The sequence below is a fragment of the Rhea pennata genome, chromosome 3, assembly GCF_028389875.1.
Source record: "Rhea pennata isolate bPtePen1 chromosome 3, bPtePen1.pri, whole genome shotgun sequence".
In the NCBI taxonomy this organism is placed as follows: domain Eukaryota; kingdom Metazoa; phylum Chordata; class Aves; order Rheiformes; family Rheidae; genus Rhea; species Rhea pennata.
Genome location: NC_084665.1, coordinates 20,261,579 through 20,286,006, shown reverse-complemented (window position 1 = coordinate 20,286,006; position 24,428 = coordinate 20,261,579). Strand labels below are relative to the sequence as shown.

Below are 24,428 nucleotides of genomic sequence, written 5' to 3'. Positions count from 1 at the left end.
GTAGTGATAAGCTGTGAACACTTGACTTCTCACTGCTTCTCAGGCAAGATACTGATCCTTCTGACAGCTTTATTAGGCAATTTTTTCTTCTTTTTTTATTCCAAGGAATTATTGTTGCTTCCTATTATATTTGCTACAGATACGATCTTCTGGTCAGATCGCACTGATACTTTTGCAGTTCTGTTGTCAGTATTGGCTCTGCCCATGGTAGCTGCAGTGCTGCCACTTTAGGATATGTAACATGGTCTGAATTTAGGGTTTTTTTTTTGTGTGTGTGGCTTTTTTTCGTTTAAACTCTTGCATCACTGTGCAGCTGAACTTAATGTCTTTTTAGACTGGCAAAACCACATCTGTCATCAGTGCATGTGTTGTCAAAGCAAAGTAAGGATTGCAGCTTGACTTTCTCTGTCAAGTGGACAAAATGGGTTGAGGATCATCAGGCCTAGGGAAACCCTGTGTTTGCTGCCCTATCCTAGATTTGAAGCTGATAAGGAATGGGCTGCTTTATGTCTGCTTTTGTCTTCATGGAGCAGATTAGCATTTGGGTGCTCAGCAGTGGACTGTACGGGTTGGTGGGTTGTTTCTTCCCCTGCCCCCCACCCTGGCCCCTCATCCTCTTTAACGCTGTGTAGGGGCAGCTCCTGAGCCAGCCTGGTAGTAGTGATTTACTGGAATGACTGTCCAGAAGTAGGGTATGGCAGGAAAGAGTTGTAGCTACCTATTTACAGTTCTTTTTCCATGGGTTGCATTTATGGCAGCACAGAGTGAATTCTCCCATCTCTTTTCTTGCTCAGGGAACAGGGAATCTCAGAAGCAACTCTGAGCATCAACATAAAATGTAAAAAGTGTCAAAAGATTGCCAGATGTGAGGAGGAGAGTGCAGGAAGGTTGGGAATAACAAATAACTTATTTTCATTTCGATAATTATTGCTCCTGGACTTCTCTGTTGGATTAATAGCCTAAGAAAAACCAAGGTATCTCTTTGTCACAGGCATGTTAAACCAGTGTGAAATGTGAAGCAGTCCTGCTTCCTTCTTTACTGAATGATACATCCTAGCCATTTCTCCTACAAGATAAGCCCCTCTCATTTAAAGAGTTTTTCTTTCCTCCATTCTAGTTGAACATTGAATTTTTCAAAGTTACTTTCAGGTCTACCTCCTTTTCAGGTAGGAGATTAAGCTTAGTTTCATCTTTGCATTAGATAATATTGAAAAATCCCAAGGATATTGCAAAACTAAAGAAAATCATGCCCTTCTGAGGCAAGAAGGGTGGATATATAAGAGTGAATTTTGTACCTTTTACTGTATTTTACTGTGATTCTGTTTTCACTTGTATTTTTTTCACCAGTAATTTTACACAAATATTGCAAGTATTGAAGTGCTGATAATTCCTGAGATCCTCAGACAGTCCTACTTTGATACATTGCATTGTGTCATATTTGTATATCAAGACAAGAGTAGATCCTTTTTTAAGTCTAAATAGTCTTCACTTCAATATTCAAGTGCTTTCTAGTGACTTATTATTTTACATAATAGCAAATTTTCCTTTGAGGGCAGGAAATTTTGTTCCTCTCTTACACAATGAATCCAAGGCACAAAGCTTTGTATCTTGTTCTTCTATGTTATGTGCAGAGCCTACTGCTGCACTAGGAATTTTACTTAAATTCAGCTCCAGCTTTGCCATGAGGGTACTATGGAGTAGCTACTGCTGGTGAGTCTTTGGGGTGTGTAGTGTACATGAGCCCTTTTGTTTTCGTTTCACCTCATGACATGCAGTGTTTACTTAGCTAAGCAGAGCTCCAAATCAGAGTAGACCTCTTAGAGAAGTTAATAGTGGGAATTACACTCAGTTGTTAGCTACCTGGGTCCTGGGGTTTGCTTGCTGCAGAGGAGTTATTGAATCTAGAGATCATCAAAAACGAAGCACTTCAGTGGTTGCTTTTGGTATTCCTGAATTTCATTACAAAATTCTCATCAAAGCATGTGGTGTTTTTGGCCTCTTCTTTGGTGTTTGACTTCTCCTTTGTGCACATTAACTAATTCTAAGGGTTTACTGAGGAGTTTGGATTCTTTCTTTCTTTCTGCTCTTAATCACTATTCATAGTGACTGATCATGTCATATTTTAAGGTGAGGAGATCAGCCTCCTCTCCAGCCTATCTCCCAAGAACTGCATTGAGGAGCTGCAAAAACTGTACAGACTGCAAAACATCTGCATTCCTCAAAGGTTACTGGGAAATCTGTGGAAAGGCTGATATTAGTCTGAGTGATAAGAATAAAGGTTATTCAGTTTTGTCCATGAATCCATCCTTCTTCATTGCTGGATTAGATGTAATTGCTTTCACTTATGGTCAGGCTTGAACATACATCAGTGTGCTTGCCTATTAAGTTTGCTGTACCATACATTTCTTCGTTCCACATGGCACTAGAAACTAAACAACACACAGACAATGAACAATAAGTACATGTTATGTATTGCCAGATGTCTTCAAAATTACTGGGAGTCTTCCTTAATGGAAGAACATCAAAATCAGTATTTGACTAGAATTGATTTGGATGACTGATACTGAAGGGGGGGGGGGAAGATAGCCTGATTTTATTGGGGAAATTAGACCACAGGCTTGCGATGGATTATTATGGTTAGTATGGTCACATGTATTTCAAACTGTAACTGAGCTGGTTACTTAGGTGTTTTCCTGCATATTTTTGAGGCTTAGAGTGATCTATCCTACATGGGGGGTGGAGAGCAGACCATTTCCTGGAAAGCTAGACTTAGTGATAAAATGTGGATTATGGGAAGGTGTCATATTTAGACTTTTTAAAGCTAAAATGTAATGTGATTTTTAAAAATTGACATAAAACCAGACAGAATTTTGGCCTTAAGAGCAGTGGCTTTGAGGGGAGGTGTGTATAGTGTAGGAGACTCTTGTGGCCACTACCGCAGAAGTGCTTTTTGTAGTCTCTCTTCTTCTGCTGGTTCAGATATTGTGTGGTTGTTTCTTTATATATATATATATATATATATATATATATATATATATATGTATGTATATATGTATATCTGGAGCTGATGCAAAATATTCTGATAGTAAGAGCTTGCCAGAGCACTATACTAATTAGCTTCAAGGGACCACAATGATTTTGATTAAATTTCCCTAATCTTTTATATATACTTAAATGGAGGTCTTCTGTCAGAACAGAATATTTTGATTATTTTTTAATTACTTTGCATTTATGTATTTTGTATCATACCCAGTGAAGTTTTAAAAACTAAAACTTTATTGAAATTTTTCATTTAACAAAATTAACAAAAGACTTGGCTGAAAAATGCTTACTCATTTTTGGGCATATGACCAAATTTTAAACTTCCAAAATTCTCTGTGTCAGTGAAATTTCCATTGCCATGCAATTCCATATGTCAAAATATATTTGCAGAACAACACTGGATGTAATGATAGATTTACGAGAAGATAATTTCTTAGAAGGGCAATTACTTTTGTGATCTATATATACACCTGTATATAGGAATAGAAAGTGTTTTATTCATGAACAGCAAGATTCTGCTACTGTTATTCATCCTGTGTTCTTACAGTTAATTTTCAGACTAGACTTCTCGCACAGTTTTTCAAACCAGAGTTTTGAGGTTATACTATGAGGTTTATGTTGTCATGAAATATAACCATTGTGATAATTTTAGAACAGACATAGGAATAGTGCCTCATGGCTGTTTTGGAGTATCTCCTTTAAGTAATCATTTCTTGTGCAAGCTAGTCTAAACTTTGCAATTGAAATGTCGCAGCATTAACATAAAAAAACTTTCCAAGAAGCTGCAGCTTATATAAAGAAGACATTAACTTAAAAATACACGCTTACTTGGTTAGATTTAAACTCAACTGGAATCTCCCTATTAAGCCAGAATGAGGAAAAAGTTGTAGAATTAAAGATGCAAATGGAGCTTTCTAATTGACTGCTGGAAATGGTATGCTATTCTTGTAGAACACAATGGTTTTTAGCCTTCTCAAAGTTAAGTGTCTGCTAGCTATCACTAGTCACTCGCTGCAGCCCCTGCAGGGAGACACATTTAATAAAGAAGGCGCATCTTCCTCTCCCACCCCTGGCACCTGCCTTAGGCGATGCTGGAATGTCCTTGGGAGGTGTTTGCTTGCTACCTAATGTCTTGGACGGTAAATTGGTATAAAACTCTTACTCTTCTGTCACTATGGAGTTACCTGTTTTTTTTAATATTTTTCATATTTTTTTTAAGTGTTCAGAAGGAATTCCAAATACAATATTTTTCAGAGAATAGAAACTGCTCTGCTTTCTACCTTTCTGCTTATGGTATCATCTCAGGTGTGTTTTGATGGCTTAGAAAAGCATTTGATGTAATGCCTTATTGCTGAAGGATGGTTTGTGGTAGTTTTAAATCATTTGCAGTTCATTTTATTCTTTTCTTTTGGCTCTTTCAGGAAGTAGGAAATAATCCTGATGCAATTTGGGAAACCCTACAGAAATATTGGCACTGTTGGCCTTAAACACTTGGTATTATGACCTTATGTTTACAAGTGAAGTAACACATTGTAAATCTGTAGCAAATAAATTGAATGTTACTGGGTACATTTTTCAAAAGTAAGTTAGAAGTAACATTTTCAGAGTGTTTTGGGCAGTTTGGGATACGTCTTCATGTGTTGTCGTGGTCTCCTAATACTTCACAGTTTAAGGTTTTCCATGTCATCTTTCTTAGTAACCAATAGTTCCATGATTTATTTTGTCTCTCTTCCTCAGCTTCCTTTTCTAGATACGGGATACTTCTTTTATCACAATGGCATTGCTAAGGCCAGAAGAAGACGCAATCTTCAACGCAAACTTCGTCTGGAAAAGGATTCCAGGGTAAGTGTTTCACCATTATTTACATCTATTGTGTTTTTTATAACATGTACTGTTTTAGGCGATCAAGGTGATGGTCGAATCTGTGGTTATAGGTATGTGATGTTTAAGTTTGGTGACTGGTGTATGCACACATCATCAAACAGCCTCAGCGTTTTGTTTTTTTTTTTCTGATTTTACTACAACAAATACTCTTACATTGTCTGAGATTTAGCCTCTCACTGATAGCACTAAGCAATGCCATAGTCTGCAGGACATCTCGATGTGCTTTCTAGGTGTCCCCACACTGTGGGGCAGGGCTCTCAGGGGTATGCCCCACAGTCCCCCTGCCCTGGATCATCCAGTCCAGAGTACCCAGTGGCATGAGCTTTGGCTTTTTCTTTGCTGTCATACTGGGGCTCCTCAGGTAATGGTGCACACCGTGAATGTCATGAGGGTGTGTGCTGGAGACAAGGTCTGAAGCACTCCCTGCCAGTGCAGCCACCTGGTCTCGCCTCTTAAACACAAGTATGGGCAGAAGTGGTTGTCTGCTAAGCCTATCAAACTTCAGTTTTCCTTTCAGAAGCTCAATCCACAAATGGTGTGTTCACTTTTCAGAAGCACAAACTTTTTGGACAGTAGGGAAAGGCCCTTTCTGCAGAAGGCTGTCATCTGGAATTGGCAAATTCCTTTTGTTTTTCTTCAGAGTTGTTACAGCAGGCTTAGACTGGGGTGGAATAGAGCCAGATTGCACAAAAAGTGTATTTACTGCCCAAAGAAAGTAGATAAGCTTAAGGAATAATATCATCAGAGCAAATGGATTATTTGTTAATCCTTCAGCAGACTTTAAACTCCCTGTACTGGTGAGGAAAAGATCATAACTAGAGCTATGAGGAAAAGATCATAACTAGAGCTATGAGTTTTGTAAGGATACTCGAAAATACTATTAAAGAAAAAATGAAACATATAGGTTTTTATTTTTTAATGCGGATTTCATCAGCACTAGTTCACTGAGGCTCACGAAGAAGGGATGGGAACAATTTTATTCCTGCTAGAGTTTTAGTATCAAATATTATAAGCTATTGGAACACCTATTAAAAAAAAAGTAGGAAAAAAAATAGGTCAAATAAGATTGAAACTGTTGTGACATCAGAGGAAACAAGAGCTTATGAATTACCAGCTTAATTTTCCTACTTTTGAAAAAATTAAGTGGTTCAGGGCCGAGGTCTGCTGGGATGCGTGGCCAGTTGCTCCAGCATGGCCAGTCTCTCCAGTGGCTAGGAGCCACATGAGTGAATCACACAACTCCTAGGTTTAGCCTGCCCCCATCACCTAATCCTGAGATGGTGAGATCTGAGTGAGGTCAAGTTCGCTAGGGCTGTTATAGGTATCTTGGTGATGTCATTCAGCCTGGCGATATGTCTTTCAGTGGTTGAAGCTACCTACTCCTGGCGCCCTTTTTTAAAACTGGTACGACTTAGAGGTAAGGGGGCTTTGAGGAAGAGGCCTATTCAACTCACCTTGTGTAGCAATTCCCAGACTTGCTCTATTTTGTTTGCCAGGTGGATATCAGAAAGTAACACCTTTCAGAAACCATCCACAATTAGTGGATACCAAGCAATTGTCCCAGAAGAGGTCTTTCATTTCCCTAAACCACCCATCTTATTAAAAAAACATTTCAGAAAAAGCATACAGTTAAGCAAATAGTTTGCAAACCAGTGATTGAGCGTAGTCATTGAACACTCGGTACTAATTCCAGACTGGCTCTTGCACTGACTACTTCTAGACCTAGTGCTTACTGTGACAAAAAGCTATTATGGGCAGCTTACATGAAGCTACCTTCTCTTTTGGAGACGTTCTCTTTTGCAGTCATCTTAGTTTGTGGTCTCTAGACTCTTAGTTGGCTTCTTTCATGTGCAATTAAATCTTATTTTTGCTGTTAATCTCCACTTCCTCCTGATGGTGCATACCAGTGGCTTGGCTCCCTGGCTGGCTTGACCTCAGTGAGTAAAGTCTTGTGTTTAAATAACAAAGAATATCCCCTATGTGTGGAAGAGGATGACCCCGGATGCATTCTGACTTTGCAGGCTTTTTGGCCCTTGAAATGGAAGCAGCATTTCAGTTCTACATGTGATGTGACATTTTCTCATCAGTTCTATATGTGATGTGACATTTTTCTCATCAAGCCTTCCTAGCTACTCTGTCCTACTAGACAGTCTTTCAGCTTTTATCATACTGCATAGGTCAATTGCTTCTTGTAATACATTTTGAAAACAATTAAAATCATCACTTTTTATTTCCCTTCTTTGTTTCAAATGCACAGTTTGGAGAAACCATTAAAATTCCAGTCATTCTTGTATATAAGTGGAAACACAATTTGTGTTGACAGTACTTAATTTCAAAATCTGCAAATATTTTTCTAAATTTAATGGCATCTTTCTAGACCATTTATACTCATTTTTATTTAGCAACAAATGTCAGCACTGTCATAGTTAATATGTTAACACATGAAGCCAAGAATAAAATGTTACTGTTGTCAGGCTAGCCAGGAAGCAAACTGACTTCTTCTACCACAGAGCCTTAGAAATCTCTGAGGAACAACTACGGTAAACATTGTAGTTCCTTAGCTCTATCCAAATTTTGTGAGAGAGCAAGCTGCAGTATTCTGTATACTTTTCTCTTAAAGAGATTGTGATTCCTAGCTGATTTTAATTATTAGTTGAAAAACAGCACAGATGTTCACTCAATTAATTAATGTTTTTTAATCAAGTCAGTCCCTTGAGGAAAGCATGTCAGTTTTTCAGGAGTCCTGGGAGAGCACTAGGCAAACAGGTTACTGCGTCATCTTCATGCTCTGTATGCCTTTTAAAACGCTTGGAAAGGCTTCATTATGCAGAATTTACTGTATGTTTTTATCAAAATGATTTCTGAGATATGCTAAATACATGCAGTGGTTGTGTGCTGAAAAGTCATCTCAGTCAAGAGAGCAGGAATAGAACATTATTAAGATGCCTTCCTACAGATCCAACAAGAACTGAATCTTCATTCTGAGGAATAGCCTCAAATACAATTAATTTGACATCAGTTATGTTAATATTGCTGAAGTCTGAAGCAATATTGGCAGCAGGTAAAGACATATATAAAAGTGTTATGCTACTGAACTTTTAAGATAAAAGAGCAGGTGCATGAAGCACTGTGGCTTTTGCCGTCAGCACAGTACTCTTAGGGATCCTCACTGTCAGGATGGTAAGTACTACAGTGAGTTGAACTGCTTCAAATGAAGCTGTTTAGTTATTTATATTACGTTCTGTGAGGCACAGAAAAATTTCCAAGAGAGGCGTGCTCAGAAACTATTCTTCTCCCACAGTACAGTTGCAAATTTTCAAGTGCTTGGGTTGTGATGTTCTTCTATATGTACTTTGGTCCAAAATCTATTTTGCCCCCCAAAAAATCCCTTTTAATGCTCTTTTAACTGATAAAGGTATAAGTTTTAATGAGATAAGACATAGCAGTAAGATTTTCTTTTTTCTTTTTTCTTTTTTTTTTTTTGTATACATCTTATCTCTTAAAAGTTCTCGCTAGAATCTGGAGTTTGCAATGTAGTATGACTTTTTTTTTTAAACCCACATTGTGGACTAGGTCCATGACTTCATCTGCAGGGCACATCTCAAAGGTACAGTCAATTAAATGAACATGTTCATTCAGTTTTGGCTAATGTCAGTGGAGTCCCAGTACACTAACTGGGAAAGAGGGAGTCAGCTTCCTAGGCTGCTAGTAGGACAGTTTGGAGGAAAGTATTTTTGCTTCTTAAGAACAAATAAGGCAAGTTCATCTTTAACATCTGGGAGAAGAAATAACTGGAAGTGCAAACCACATTCATTTTGCAGATGTAACTTGTGGAAGATGGTGGGATCATTGTAAAAAAATTACTTAGATAAGATAGATTTAGAGTCAGCTAGTCTGAAAAGTTGTTAAAGCACTTGCCTTTTGTATGTCTTGAGTTTCAACCTCTTGAATTTGCATGTTTATGTTGGAATTTTTACTTAATTTTTATTTTTTACTTTTGAAATCTGGTGTTTTGCGACACGTGTTTGTGTGAGATATATCAATGATGGAGGAAATGACACCCTCTCTATGGGTAATCCAGCACTGTCCATGAGAAATTCTGTTTTCATCTTCTTTTATCTATTAGTTGTGCCAGCTCAAATTTCTCAAACCAAAAAGTTGGCCTTAGGTTTGTTTTGGGACACCTAAGTAGCTGCTCTTCTTTGCCCTAGAGCAGCAAGCAGGGAATCTGTCCTCACAACAATGTGTGGGCACTGGGAGGTGGAGAAGGACATGGACTGTGGAAACAGCAGGGTGACAGCAGGGGAGAAGGGCCGGGAGTGACATAAAGCCAAGGCAGAGCCAGGACAAAATGGGACTGGACATCAGCATGAAGGTAAGAAGGAGAGGATAAGCAGGACAGACTGGAACAAGAAGCCAGAGTCAGAAAAAAAGGTTATGTGATTTTGACATTCAGATGCTCCACGAGTTGAGAAGCACACAGAGAAGCACATGGGAGACTGGTGGGACTGGAAACAGCATGTCCACACTGACATCAACGTACACTGCTTCCTTAGTGCAGCTCCCAATGCAAGGTTAGAGCTAGATGACATTTTCCAAGAGAAACTTTCTTAGGAGCACATCTTCTGTTAGAGCAGACTTTTATTTTTGGTTCTGTGATTTTTTTTCCACCAATGTTACTGCTCTGGAAAAAATAAATCAGAAAGGTGGACATATTTCATACTGTATTGTTTGTTAGGGTTCCTGCCTTCTACAGTACAGTAGAGCCAAGATGTGCAGCAGAGACCGTTCTGACTCCCCCATAGCTAAAAGGAAACAATAAGATTTCCCTCATGCAAATTTTATTTTTTAAAACTGACTTAGATTCTGGTCTCCTGCAGAGACACTTAGCTCTGCTATTAACAAGTGTTTTGAAAAGTGGACACTGAAAAAGAAAGAAAAATGCACAGTCCTTATGTTACCTTTTAGAGCAATATTTCTCTATTTTTCCTGTTGTTGGGTATTTTCTGTTGGCAAATAGTCTTCCATTGAAGGGGCAGGAGTTAAAACTCAGTTTGTTCTCTCAAAGATTATTTTGCTTTCTTTCAAGTTTTAGATAAAACCATTTTCTTCCCACACAGTCTCTCCTGTCAGACAGCTGCCAAGATTAATCCCACTCAAGAAAGAGGCTTTAATATACAGAGAAGAGCTGAGTCCCATTACTGATATCTATCTGCAAGTGCGTTTCTGTTGGTACTGGGGGAATAGATATAAATGTGTGTGCAAGGGGGAAGATGAAATAAAACTTCCACTGAGAGTGAGTGATGATGACTTCTTTGGAAATAAACATCCCAGTGATGGCAACTGCCATGTTTTCTGAAAGGAATTGGAAGGGGAAACTTAATTGATACACGTGCAGGTACAGTAGTCCAGAGAGGGCAAATAGCTTCTTTGACATGTAGTCTCTACCTACCCAGGGTTAATAATAGTGCTGACCTGTTTCTGCCCTGAGGCCAGGAAGAAAAGGAGACTATAGTTTCAGAGAATCTGAGCTTTTAATTAAATAAATCAAAATCTCTCTCATATTCTTCCTCAACTCCAGTCCCTCTCATGCTCCCTTGAATGTGACTGGCTTGTGGTTTCCAGACTATTTTGCTGGACCATTGCCTCAGGTGCATTGACGGCAACCCTCTCTGCTGCCCTGGTCTTTGCCTTCATGATCTTCATCAATTTTTGTGAACTCTGTCATCACCTCAAAGTCTTTCAACTTTCACACTCCTTTTCTGCCAACCAGCTTTTGCTGAGCTGGGATACATGGGAGCCCCCAGCTCCCTTGCTTCCCCACCAGTTGCCTTTTTGTATGGAGGCAGGGGTGCCCTGTGGCATCAGGCAATGAGGTGCCAAGTGCTGCCAGAGCCTGCTTGTTTGATCCATGGTCACTTTTACCAAGGAGAAAAAGGACTGTCAGCTTGAGAAGAGCTACTGTTGCTTGTCAAGCAGCACCCCTTAGCAAGAGGAAGCCAACTTTTCAACACGCCTTCTAAAGGCATTAATGAAGGACTTCAATCCATCTCAAATTTATTTATCTATTTATTTATTTTTAAATCTTGCTGCCATAGATGCCATCACAGATCTTTCCATTTGCAAAAGTCAGAATCTTCCTGAGAAGATCAGGAGAACCATAGGCCTGCCTCAGTGAGTGCAAAGTGAAGGGTCCTGGGGCTGCAAGGGATGGGAGCCCTCTGTCAGTGCTCTCCTCAAAGGTAAGGTTAGATATCTGTAATTGCTGGTGGAGATGTAACCTGTTCCTCCAGCCCTATGGTATTGGTGGCAGGTAATTCTGTGCCTGGAACACAGCAGTGATTACATCTTACAATTATTTTTATTAAAATGAGTATATTTGCCATCTTTATTCCTGCTCCATGCCTCACATCTTGATTTAGCAGCTTTCTGGCTGATACCAGTTATTTCCATTCCCTGATAAGCTTGTTTGTGTTAATGATCCTGATCGAGTCCCTCTCTCTTCCCTGTGACCCTCCCCTATCTTGGAGCTGCGTGAGTGGCCCAGGAGCGAAACAGTTGTCGTGCTGCACTGCCCAGGGTGCTGTGTCCCTTGGAGGCTCAGTTTGCACTGAGCTGTGCTGCTTTCTCTGGTTTTGTTCTCACTATGGCGTTCAGCTTGAAAGATAGCCAGTGTTTTAGTGTGCTGGTTAGCTGAAGTAAAGCTCGGAAGGTATCTCAAGGTGCTATTTCTGTGAGGAAAAGGCTGCTTGACTCCCAGAAGTGAATGGGCAGCGGTACCATAATCTATCTTTTTTAAAAAAGATCGACATTTGACTTGTGTGCTGCTGAAATCCTGCTGTTGATTCCTTCTGCAGGCACAGGGATTCATTCCCCTGCAGTTCATCACAACAGTGACCCCAGTTCTGTACAAAACTGTTTGGAGAAGCAGTACCTAAAGTGAATGTAATGCCTGACACTTGCTCATCTCAAACCTGCGGAGGCTTCAGCTCCCCCTGCCAGTTCTCTGCCACACTAGGAGGCATGAATGTGTGTGAAGGTACAGAGAAAGGAGAAGATGGCAGAGTGAGAGGCCCTTCCCATTTTTAGCACTTTATTTAAATTCACTATGCATCTGGTAGAGGTGACAGGCCTCCTCAGTGAAGGCTATTTAGAGTTTTGCCCTAACATATGATGCGACTGGGATGGCATGCTGATAGGATTACGCCTAGGAAAAGTTTGGAGCTGCCATCAATTTTATGAGACTATAGGGCAGCATTATGTGAGCATTGGCGGTATCCTTTTGGAAGGAAATGGAACATTAAGTAATAAAAGCTTGGTTTAAGTACCTGTAATAAATATTGAACAGCCAGAGAAAACTCATTAGAGGAAATGTCTTCTTTCCAAGCTAAAATAAAACCAGCCACCCTCAAACCTGCACACTGTTGGTTGAAATGCATTGTCAGCTTCTTCATGAAACAAGAACTGAAGACTTTTTTTCCTCATCAGTCGTTCTGACAAAATGAGGCATGCAGTACAGAAAACAGGCAATACCTTCCATAAATGGATCACTGTTTTACCTGTTTTCGAAGTAAGTTATCTTATGCTATATTCAGTGTATATGAGAAATGGCTTCCAAGAGTTTGTCCCAGTTAACAGAGAGTCCTGATTCTTGTATTAATAACCTTTTCAGATCTGCACCATCTTGAACATCATTTATTTTCCTTTCCCATACAAGTCAGAGTTCCTTTCTAAGTTTTGTTTCTAATTTACAGGAAGAGTTGGCAAGCATAATAAGAAAATCTTTTCTTGAGGACACTGGTCAGCTATATGGACTAGATCATTTAATAATTGGTATGTGTCTTACTACTGAGAGAATTTAACACCTAAACGAAACATTTTGCTTTTATGATATTTAGACACACAGAATATCAGGGTGGCAAGGAGGAGCTCTGGGTGACAAGTGGGGAAAAAAGTTTTGCCAAAGCTTAAGAAATTATTTGCCATTCTTACACTACTGAAGGAAATATTGCTATGCCTCAGGAGTATGGAGGAGAAGCGAGTCTTTAGTCCATGAAATTGCTTATTTGAGATAATAATGAAAGAAAGAAGATAAAAGTTCAGGTGGTGGAGTAGCCAGTTTGTCTCATGACTGTACAATACACGTTGCACAGCCATTGTCACTGCAAATAATGATTTCTAAATTCCCTATGATTGCTTTTTGAAAACTGAACGTGAGGGAGACCAATTTCTAGACTTCCTTGTCCTTTGCAGACTCTACACATACAAAAGGTTCCTGAAAATTAACTGCTCAAAGCAAGCTGTATTAGCTATGTTTTGCGGTTGACCAATAGTGAGTCCAACTACAAAGCACTTAGCCACTTTTTAATTGAGATGTCATGACTATCGCTTAGGAGTCAGTTTCTATAATAAGAATAAGAAGAATTCTTTCTTTCTGTTATAAAAAAGACTGAGGTCTTGAGTCACCCAAATACTTAAGCTGTCACTTAGCTTGACAGAATAGCCTCCTTCGTTTCAGAAGTATGTTGTTAAGCATACACTGAAGAATTTCCTGAATTCCTGATATTAAGTGTAGTATTGCTGGATTGTGTATTTAGGCTGTATGTACAATATGATGTACAATACCATTCTAGTGAAAAGTATCACAACACTTATTAAGTATAGAAAAATCAAATATTTCAAACAATTGTTGCTAGTGGAGCCAATAGTTACATCCAGCACCACGTAGGTGCTAGGTTGAATTGATCTACTACTATGTAACTAGAAAGACAACAGAAAAACATCCAATAACAGCAATATTAAAGAATACTAGTAATCTTGTATAGCTGTATTATATGAAAAAGCAGCTAGCTGCACGTAGTAGAATGATAAATTACTATCAAAATGACATCAAATTTGAACATTTGATGACTCTTATGGAAATAGTGCAAAACTAAAATAGCAGGATAACCTAAAACTGTTTCTACTCAAAAACAGGTGAAAATTAATGTACTGCAAAATAATAAACCAATAAGTGAAGGCAGTGCCATACAAATACGCATGGAACTTTCCAACAATAAAAGTACTAAGGTGCTGCAGATTTGGTGGCACCTGGGGCTGTGGAGTGTCCTTGGTCCCTGATTGTAAGGCAAGGTTAGACAGTTGTTCATGCCTGACTCAGACGTGGCTGATTCTGCCTTGGGGCCCTGGGATGGTTCAGCTGGCTTCCAGAAGTTGCCTCTGGTCATGTTTTGTATAGTTTTCATATCGCTGAAGATGATACTGGGGATATGGTGGGGTAAGGCAAGGAAAATGAGCTCTATTCTTCAAATATATTTGTAACCATACTGAAATTCAGTAATTTTACAAAACACTGAAACAGCTGACTGCATTCAGGCTACACTGTGCTGCCTATAAATTGCTGAATTGACATTAGTTAAGTTTCTGCTTTATTATCGATCTCTGTTCTCTTGATGGCAACCCCATTCCCCAGTCTTCCTTCCTGCTTTTTCCTGTCTACCTCTTCTTTTTTGCCTTATGAATAGTGTCTCTGTTTTGTAGAGCAGATACTGCCTTTTCTGTCTGTGCAATTTGTAGCCCTGAATCTCTGATAGGGTCCACTTAATATTATAGTGCAAGTGGTGGCAGCGAATAGAACATACAGTTCAGGGTTTTCTCTTACTGTTCCCAAGTATTCACTATATGTTATTTTAACATCACTGAAATGTGGACAGACATCTTAATCTCATTGACAATCTAATGAATGACAGCAGAGTAGTGTATATTGGTAGGGTAGACCTTGGAATAACATGGACCCTTGCAAGCAATACAAGTTTTGTTTGTTTTGGGGTAAGACATGCAATGCTCTGATGGTCTGAGCTAACTGCTGCTGAAGTTCATGCATGCATCTGCATTCCCTGGACCCAGAAATCCATGGACACAGTGTTGGTGCGACTCATGCCTTTCTTCCTTATGTTCAAACCAGTGGCAGAGGGTGATAGTGGAATTAAGGTTGTCTTCTTGGGGTTGTGGCTGTACCAGCACCTTCTGGTCCTATGTGGTGACCATTCTCCTTACTTTTGTTAGAGCTCAGTTCAGAACAGCTGGGATTGACTTGGAAGAGCACTTATGCTTTGTCATGACAAAACTCATGGGGATTTGGAAGCGTGTGATGTCATTTTCCAAGTTGCTAGAATTAAAGCGATGACAAAATCCAGACTGCAGTGCGTAAGCAAGTTTTTCATGTCTGTCTTTAGGTTTAACTTCATATCAAGTTTATAAAGTGTGTGTGCTGTTCAGCTCTGCTTTCTTGTTTAAACATGAATCAACTATATGTAGAAAAACTTTCTTGGGAACAATGCAAGACATCTGAGAGAGAGTCTATTTTATTTTGGCAAATCACAGAAAATTTGTTATATTGGGGACTAGAAAACTGCATTTGAGTTTAAAACCTCCTGGAAGATTGGACATATACTGAATGATACACACTTTGGGAGGACTGCAGAAGCAGTAAAAATCTTGTACCTAGTAGTATATGATGCCCACATATTTTAGACTGTAACATAGTTTATTTAGAATGGAGCAAAATAGACTTATAACAATTTCTATTCTGCCTTGACTTCAGAAAATTAGCATTTCCTTTATATGTTATCAGCAATAAATAAGAAGCAGTGCAGCTAGGGATGCATAATTTAATCAAGAACAACATAACACTGGAATACTTTTGCCTTTAATGTTGCTTTCCAGGGCATTTGACTATGTTGTACCATGGCTTACATCACAGGGCTCTGATTTTTCTTTCTTTTTTTTAATATATAAAACCCACAACCTCTATACTAAGAGATACAAGCTAAAAGGAATTGATATAATGGTATATATTACTGTACCACATAATAAATGTATTATGTAGTGCATGTACTCATGCCATTTAATGTGCTTTGCTTCTGTTTAAAATTTAATGAGTATTTTCTTTGTGAACAGCATTTCAGCCTATTAGTTTATTGTATCTCATTCCATGATCCACATTTTTAAAGTATGTAAGCAGTATCCTACATGTATTTTTTTTTTACCACCAGTTCCACAGTGAGGAGGCCAACAAGGAGTTATAAATACATCTGTGAAATCATTGCTTGTACGCATGATGTTCCATGAATACAAAAAGGGTTTTATAAAGGTCAGAGAAAGTTGATTGCAGTATTTGGTGATACAATGGAAATGAATTAAAGGTTTAGATCTGAAGTATTTCTGAATGGTTTTCTGCAGTAATTATTTGATGCTGCATTGGAACATGGCTTTTCAGCAAAATGGATGCATCTAATGCTAAGCTGAGAATAGCCAATAGTAATTAAGATGCTAATATGTATGTCATGGGTTGTTGAAGTTGAATAATGCTTTTTGACCTTGTGAACTTCCATATTGAGGGGCAGAACAGGACTGCATAGAATAAAACATTATGAAAAGACTAGTAGATACCCTAACATCTCTATGGTTTGTTTTTTTCCTAATTAGTTGTATTTATCAGCTCCATACGATACTAAATGGATTCTGGCCATTACAACTTTATCTGCTTAAGTGAAGTGATTATTGAATGACCACGTGTCTATATGTTATATTCTTTATATGTTTTATTGGCACTGAGCTACTTACTGAATGTTGAGAAGAAATACACTCTTACTGTGTGTACAGTCTCCATTTTATCTTCACTCATTCCAAGTATTATTCCTTCATACAGAAGAATACACCATAGCGGATCCATGAGCCTTGCAAACTTGAAATCTTCACAAAAGAATCAGAATTGCCAGAGATAATAATTTTCTTTATACTATTCATCTTACAGCAAAATCACTAAGCTGATTACTGCTTGGCTCCAGCTTATGTAACACTGCAGTGCTACTCTGAACGCTAATAGCTGGTTCTCTTCTTCCTCGCCACCTCTGCAGACTCTCTCCCACTTCTTTTCTTTGGAGAAAGTCCAGATGTATCGACTGTGTCCTCATCAAGAACATGAAAAATAAAGTAAGTCAGTGTGCAGCTGAGATGCCCTGTGTTTTGTTGTAGAGCCTGAGGCTGCGTGATTGATTACATTTGTTCCTGTCTACCTTGGCTTTGTCATCCAGCAGGCATCACCGGCTCAATCCTCCGTGCATCTTCTGTGTTACTCCACTGATTTCCATGGCTCTCAGCCAGCTTTCCACAGCAGAGCTTCTGGATCACAGGATCGCTTTCATCTTGCACATGGTTTGACCAGGCTGTTATGCCTGGAGGCATTTTGTCCATGTGAAACAAGGAGTCATCAGCTCCGGCTAGTATCTGCTGTCTCAGCCTCTCTGCTGTTTGGAAAAGCTGCATATGTTAAAAATGTGAGATTCCTTTTGTAAGCATTATATACACCATTATTACTGCTATATTTTTCCAACTTGGAACAAATGGGATTCTTCCTTTAATAGTGTGCCTCTCACATTTGATGGGCCTGATACCACAGGGCAACAAGCAATCTCTGTCAGAGTTTGACAAAAATTCTGCTACTCTTAGGCCAAGAAATATTGACGTAAAGAAGAAAGCAGTGTTCAATTATTTTTTTTGTTTGAACCACATTAATCTCTTGGGAAAACATTCGTTGGAATCCATTCTATTTCTTTTGGAACATGAACTTTTCTTAGATTAATTCCCTTGTTTGCTATAGGAAGAGTATTTCTGTGTGTACTACTTCTTTTTCAGAAAAGAGAAGTAAATTGGCCTTGTCATTCTTTAAATTCCTTGGTTTCAGCTCTAACCATATTTATATCTCATAAAACTCAGTGATCTTTGCCTCATTTACACAGGACATATTTTAAAAAGAGCTTATGGAACAAAATTGGTACAGCATTCAAATATGAAAAATAGAATTATTATTTTCTTAAGGAAAAGGATTTTTTGAAGAAGATTTAAACTCATTTTATTTCTGATAATGTGAACCCCAAAGTAACAGAAACAGAATCTGCATTTTTGTACTTGAAATACTGAATTGCAGCAAAAATATTTTATTGCATCAAATCATTTAATTTAGCTAAAAAAGGAGTTTAATTTTGTTTCAACATCCCCAGTTGGAACCTTTGCAAGGTTTTGTTTCCTGATTGTTTTAACAGTTTTTTCCAGTTTCATTATTTCCTCCAAGATGAAAATGCAGTTTCCAGTATCCATAGATCTGACTCCATTCTCCATAATGACATGGAAAGCATATTTGATGCAAGGAAAAACAGCTAGTAAGAGACAACTTTTGAAATGGGCATCTGATTATCGTCCTGAACTTCAGCCTTGTCCTGCCCTTAGAAATGGGTAACTTAGTACTCATCACCTCAGCTCTTCTTAATTGAACCTAGATAGTTAAGTAAGTACTTAAAGCTTAAGTGCTAAAGCTAGTATTTTATACAGACCTACAAAATTCTCTCTGGTTAACTGTAGTAAACTTCTGTGGGGTCTTTGGCCTGTGGCCTTTTTTGAGAAATGGAAACAAAGGAGGCTTGGCACTGGCGAACTGTTTCCTACTGCTAAGTTGCGGAAGAATGACATCTACATCAAAAATTGTTATACCTTGTTTGGGTGTTGGCCTGGAAGGACAATTTTTATCTGTAACTGCTTGAAGTCTTCATCACAAGCAAATTCTGGGTAGCTCAGCTCACCTTGCCTTTTCTAAAAACATGTTTTGTTTTTTTTTAATAAAGAAGTTCGAGATTTTCCTCAGTGACAATATGCTACTTAAAGACTTCTTAAACCAGTTTTGAGGACTTAGTGAGAACTGAGTGATGCAGTCCTAAAAGGTAGAAGCATTTTTTAACTTGTAGCCTATCATTCAGTGAAATAAAAATTAAAAAAAGAAACAGGTTGATTTGAAACAGATGTCTTAGTGTAACATTATATGGAAGGTGAGGTATAGGTATTTTTTTTTTCCAGGAAGCTAGCTGAAGAAAAGTGCAAGTGACAGGATGTAGCTGATTGTCTTTGGGTAGTTCTCTCCCTGTAAAGAATAAAACTTCTTCTGCAATGAGCAAGTTACCATAGCAAAAAAACTTTTTTTTTTTTTTTTTTTTTTTTTTTTTTAATTCAGAGTTGGTCTATAAATGTCTCACTGGAATTTGAGGTTTAATTTTGAAATGTTCTCATTTAGTTTCATGCGTTGGTAAGGAAGAAAACTTGAGCATCTAAGTGAAATGCAAATTCCAGATTGAGATAGGAAGGTTTGAAAAAGGACATTGCTTTTAGTGATGAGTCAAATTTGAAGTCTAGTCATGTCATGCCATTCACTGTGGAGTGATGAATGTTTTTGCGTGAAGAAAAAAAAAAAGCTTTGGTAAAGACAGCTGTTCACCTGAAAATATTTTTCATCAGAAAATGTACCAGTTATATTTTTCTTATTAGTACTGTATTTGAGATGTAGGTGCAAGGTAAATTACCTACCTGACTGGAAAACAATGAATAATTCAGTTTGAAGTAGAAGATCAAAAAATCTTTCCATATACCTTCTACTTGCTTACAAAATAGAAGACAGTGAGAAAGGGACTGATTTGGAGGAATTTAATACTTAAAGATCTCCCACTGAAATGATCTCTCTGTCCATCTGAAATAAGTATGTGAGTCACTGTAGTATTTTACAATACATACTAAAATACTCTTTAAGTAAAGATATCAAAGCATGTTTCAGGTGTAGATTATGCCCATTTCACAAATGCTGGAAATCAACAGAGAGAGGCTTTAAAGTTTCCAACAGGTCACGTAACAAAGCGGAACAAAAGGAAGAGTAGATTCCGGATGCTCAGCCCACTGCCTTGAAAGAAAAGGAGGTGGGACCATTGCCATTTGTGGTGTTCAGTGGTCTTTGCAGTACCTGGGCAATAGGAAAACCGAAATAGCAACAATGGGGAAAAACTAAAAACAAGATTAGCGCACATCCTCTGGAGCCAAAAAGGCTTAGGCAAAGGACAGTAACCTTAAACTGTAATTATTGTTGTCATTTAGTGTCTTCATGTGTGTGATCTAGAGGCACAGGGGAAATTACTGTGCTAAATGTTATCTAAGTGTAAAATAATAACAGAATAGTATGGAGGCATCTGAACCTATTCCAGTGCTGGCACTCTTTCCTCCGCCCCCATCCATGCTTTCCCATAGCTCATTCCAGCTTTTTTCAGGACTACACCTGCTCACCCTGGGTGATGGCAGCAGCAGATGGAGTAAGCACATTTCCCTCTGTAGCGTTAATAGAGATATGAGTAAGAGGTCTTCGTGCTTAGGAGGCTGTAACCTAAGTAACACTTTCTTTATTTCATTTATTATTTCATTCTTTGCTGCCCAGTAGCTCTTTAACATGTGCATAGTTTATGCAAAAAATATTTGACTAAACATACTTTGATTTCTGCATGTGCAGTATACAGGTATAACATTTCCCGGAAGGTAAGACACCCCTTGCCCTGGCTTTTTCAGGTGGAAGCAGACAGTCAAGAAATCATATGTCGTTGTTCTGCTTTAGAGAGGTGTATGCTACTGACCCCAAATGTGCGCTGATCAGTAATGGGAAGATCAGTTTGTCAGATAATGAGAGAGCAAGGTGAGCATTTGCTCAACCTGAGCCAGCAGATCACGTTTTTTACTGCAAGGCTGGGCTGTGGCCTTATTTGGACTCCCATTGTGGAGTATTTCTGGGCCCCTCCTAGGAGTGTAGATTTGAGATGTCAGGATGCATCTCTGGTGGTGACTTCATGTTCAGTAACAGCATCATAGGATGCATGTCCAGGGGAGAGACACAAATGAGCTCCACTAGGCTATGGGCAGAACTGAGCATGACTTTCTCCAAAGTTTTCATAAGGCCACAGTGAAGGGGATCTGTCGGAGAATGGCTTCAGCTGCGGTAGCCTGCTGACATATAGATGATCTGAAAAGATGCAACAGTTATTTCTCAGCAGTTTAGGGTTGCGTAGGTGTTGCACAGTTTTCACCATTTTCATAGAATCATAGAATCGGTAAGGTTGGAAGGCACCTCTGGAGATTATCTAGTCCAACCTCCCTGCTCAGCAGGGTCACCTAGAGCATGTTACACGGGGTTGCACCCAGGCGGGCCTTGAATATCTCCACAGAAGGAGACTCCACAACCTCTCCGGGCAACCTGTGCCAGTGCTCTGTCACTCTCACAGGGAAGAAATTCCCCCTCACGTTCAAGTGCAACTTCTTGTGGTTCAGTTTCTGCCCATTTCCTCTTGTCCTGTCACATGGGACACCTGAAAAGAGTTGGGCCATGTCCCCTTGACACCCTCCCTTCAGATAATTATACACATTGATAAGATCCCCCCTCAGTCTTCTCTTCCCCAGGCTGAAAAGGCCCAGCTCTCGCAGCCGTTCCTCATAGGGCAGATGCTTCTGCCCTCTGATCATCTTTGTAGCCCTACGCTGGACTCTCTCCAGTGGCTCCATGTCTCTCTTGTACTGGGGAGCCCATAACTGGACACTGTACTCGAGATGAGGCCTCCCCAGGGCTGAGTAAAGGGGCAGGATCACCTCTCTCCACCTCCTGGCAACAGTCTTCCTAATGCACCCCAGGATGCTATCGGCCTTCCTGGCCACAAGGGCACGTTTCTGGCTCATGGTCAACTTGTCATCCACCAGCACTCCCACGTCCTTCTCTGCAAAGCTGCTCTCAAGAAGGTCAGCCTCTAGCTTGTACTGGTGCCTGGGGTTATTTCTCCCTAGGTGCAGGACTCTGCACTTGCCCTTGTTGAACCTCAGGAGGTTCCTCTCTGCCCAACTCTCCAGCCTGGCCAGGTCTCTCTGAATGGCAGCACAGCCCTCAAGTGGATCAGCCACTCCTCCCAGCTTGGTACCATCAGCAAACTTGCTGCGGAGGCACTCTATTCCCTCATCCAGGTCACTGATGAAAAAGTTGAACAGGATGGGACTCTACATACTCTGACTGCATTCCTGTAATTCTCCCAAGTAGCCTGTCCCCTCTTCCACATTCTGTGTACTTTCTTCTTCTGTCTGAATTTGGCCAGGAGCTCCTTGCTCACCCATGCAGGTCTCCTGTCCACTTTGCTGTACTTCTTACTCAGAGGGATGCACTTCACGCTCTTGAGCTTGGAGGAAGTGATGTTTGAATACTGGCCAGCTCTCCTGGACCCCGCTTCCTTCTAGGGCCTTAACCCATCAGACTCCATCAGCTAGGTCTCTGAAGAGCCCAAAGTCTGCTCTCCTGAAGGCCAGGGTTGCAATCCTGCCTGTTGCCTTACTTCTTTCCTGCAGGATCCTGAACTCCACCATCTCGTGGTCACTGCACTGTGTAGTCCCTCCAGCAGGTGTCAGGGTGGTTGAAGTCCCCCATTAGAACCAGGGCCTGTGATCATGAGGCTACCTCCAGCTGTCTATAGAAGGCTTCATCAACTTCCCCTTCCTGGAGGTGGCCTCTAGTAGACATCCAGAACAGTGTCCCCCATGCTAGCCTGCCCTTTGATCTTTACCCATAAGCTCTCGACTGCCTCCTCCTCTTCCCCCCCCTAGGCAGAGCTCGATGCATTCCAGTTGCTCTCTTGCATGAAGAGCAACTCCACCACCTTGCCTTCCTGGCCTGTCTTTCCTAAAAAGCACATAGCCATTTTATTTCGTTATGGAAATCAAAGATTTCTTGGGAGTCTGGAAGTAGTAAACTGGTATTTAGCTTCTTTCAGTTCTTCTGCACCAGATGCTGGGTGCATCAGTGTAATACAAGGACAAGACAGCTTTTTAGCACTGATCCCAAATTACAGCACTGCCTACAGGCTGATGTTTTGTCTTCTTTGAGTGTATTACCATTTAGATGAAGATGTGAAATAAAATGATAAATAGTTTTCATCCACTTTATGAAGGAACTTAAACCTTCTTTTATTACATTTTGCCTGATAAGAACAGCAGCCAACTATCCACCCCAACTAGGTGAAACAGTAGACACGATGAATGATTTCCTTCTGATTCAAGCATCTTTTATCAAGTCCTGAATTAAACTGAGAGGGGACTTGAGAGGGAAAATACGAGAGAACTTATCTCAGGTCTGACTTGACTTTTTGTTACGAGGTTTGACAACAGGAAAGAGGAATTCTGTTGTCAGCGATATTTTCCATAAGAAGCTCAGATAATTGTTCGCTGGAACAACACAGTACCTCTCCAGGACTCAGTGCATTTTCATGAAGCATCTTGGAAAAAACAAACAGAATAACTGTTCTGCAGGCTGTGTAGTCTGATCTGGTTACTTCCTTGGAAGCATGAAGGGACATGCTCCTTGAAGCAAAGAAGAATGACTTGTCCTTGTAAGTTCAGCCCAGCAATACTGAACTTCAGTTCAGCGGGAGAGAGGCTTTTAACACTTTCACTCCTCACAGGATAGTGTTAAACACAAGAGATAGATACTGCTCTAATTTGCAGCAGTGAAAATCTGAAGTAATTTCACTGAAAGGAATGGAGTAAGTCTGTATATCCCCCTGAGCAAGTGGAAATGGAATCTGGGTCTTTGTACTTCTGTAGAATTGAATCTCAGCCAAGAAACTAATAATAAATGTGCACTGTTCTTCCACTGTATGTGGTTTCACCTTATGTTTTTCTAAGTGGTGTTCCTGACTTTAGATATTCCTGCCTCCTCTGTCCTGATTGTTTGTTCCTCTGGCACTATTCCACCTTTCTTGTTGCAGGAATAGCTGGTGCTAGGATCAGGAATCTGACTACATTTAAAAAATACTATGCAAAGGAAGTGGTTGTTTCTAAGCCAGAGCAGTTTCTTGATCTCATCTGCTATACAGTCCAGGGTGGCATGGAGTGAGGAGAAACAAGAAGGTATAACTTACACTGAGTTAGCCCCTGATGAAAGGAAAGTGGGGAATGGGGAAGCACCTGACCCAGTTGAAGCAGATTATAATTTTTAGTCATGTCAGGAACCTCTTTCAGGTTTTTCTCTATTTTTAGTTCATTGTTCCCATTTTGCAGAATAGTGTTGTTACCTGTAATCTCATAAAAGAGAATTCATTTTGAGACAAGACTGTGGTAAAAGAGGGTAGTTTCATCCCATATGTAATTCTACTATATCTTTGGCACTGTGATTCAGTCTTCATCATTTTCCTTTTGTGATGGTCATTCATAGATACATCTAACCTCACTCTTAAAAGAAAAGGGCCCAGCACAAAAGTCTTCATCTCTGATGTTGTGTTACTGTCAATAGCTTGCTATGTCTGTGATTCTGTCATTTTGCACTGGTTCTTTTAGATTTCTTTAGACTGCAGTGGCCAAGATACATGTGACTTTATGTCCCAATTTAGGTACCTGTTTAAACCATCATAAAGATGATTCTAATGCTGTAGTAGTTGGTTTCCCCAGATCCCCTTTTCATTACTCTGTGAAGGCTCAACTATTTCTTCAGTGCTTGCCTTCGCACAGATTAATGCTGGCTATTTGGAAATATGAAGAGCCCATAAATGTGCAGGCAATGTTAGTATTAACCAGGCAGCAGGCACTGTTAATATTGACCAAAGATTCATCACTTT

The 24,428-nt window shown here is 39.7% G+C and overlaps 1 protein-coding gene across 1 annotated transcript in view; it reads left to right on the top strand.

The window, feature by feature from the left end:
- PCSK2 (proprotein convertase subtilisin/kexin type 2) overlaps window positions 1-24,428 on the top strand; it is a 118,390-nt gene that overhangs the window by 19,001 nt on the left and 74,961 nt on the right. The window contains exon 2 of the mRNA XM_062571744.1: window positions 4,780-4,884. Within this exon, the coding sequence (XP_062427728.1) occupies window positions 4,780-4,884 (105 nt within the window). The remainder of the gene's footprint in view (window positions 1-4,779; window positions 4,885-24,428) is intronic.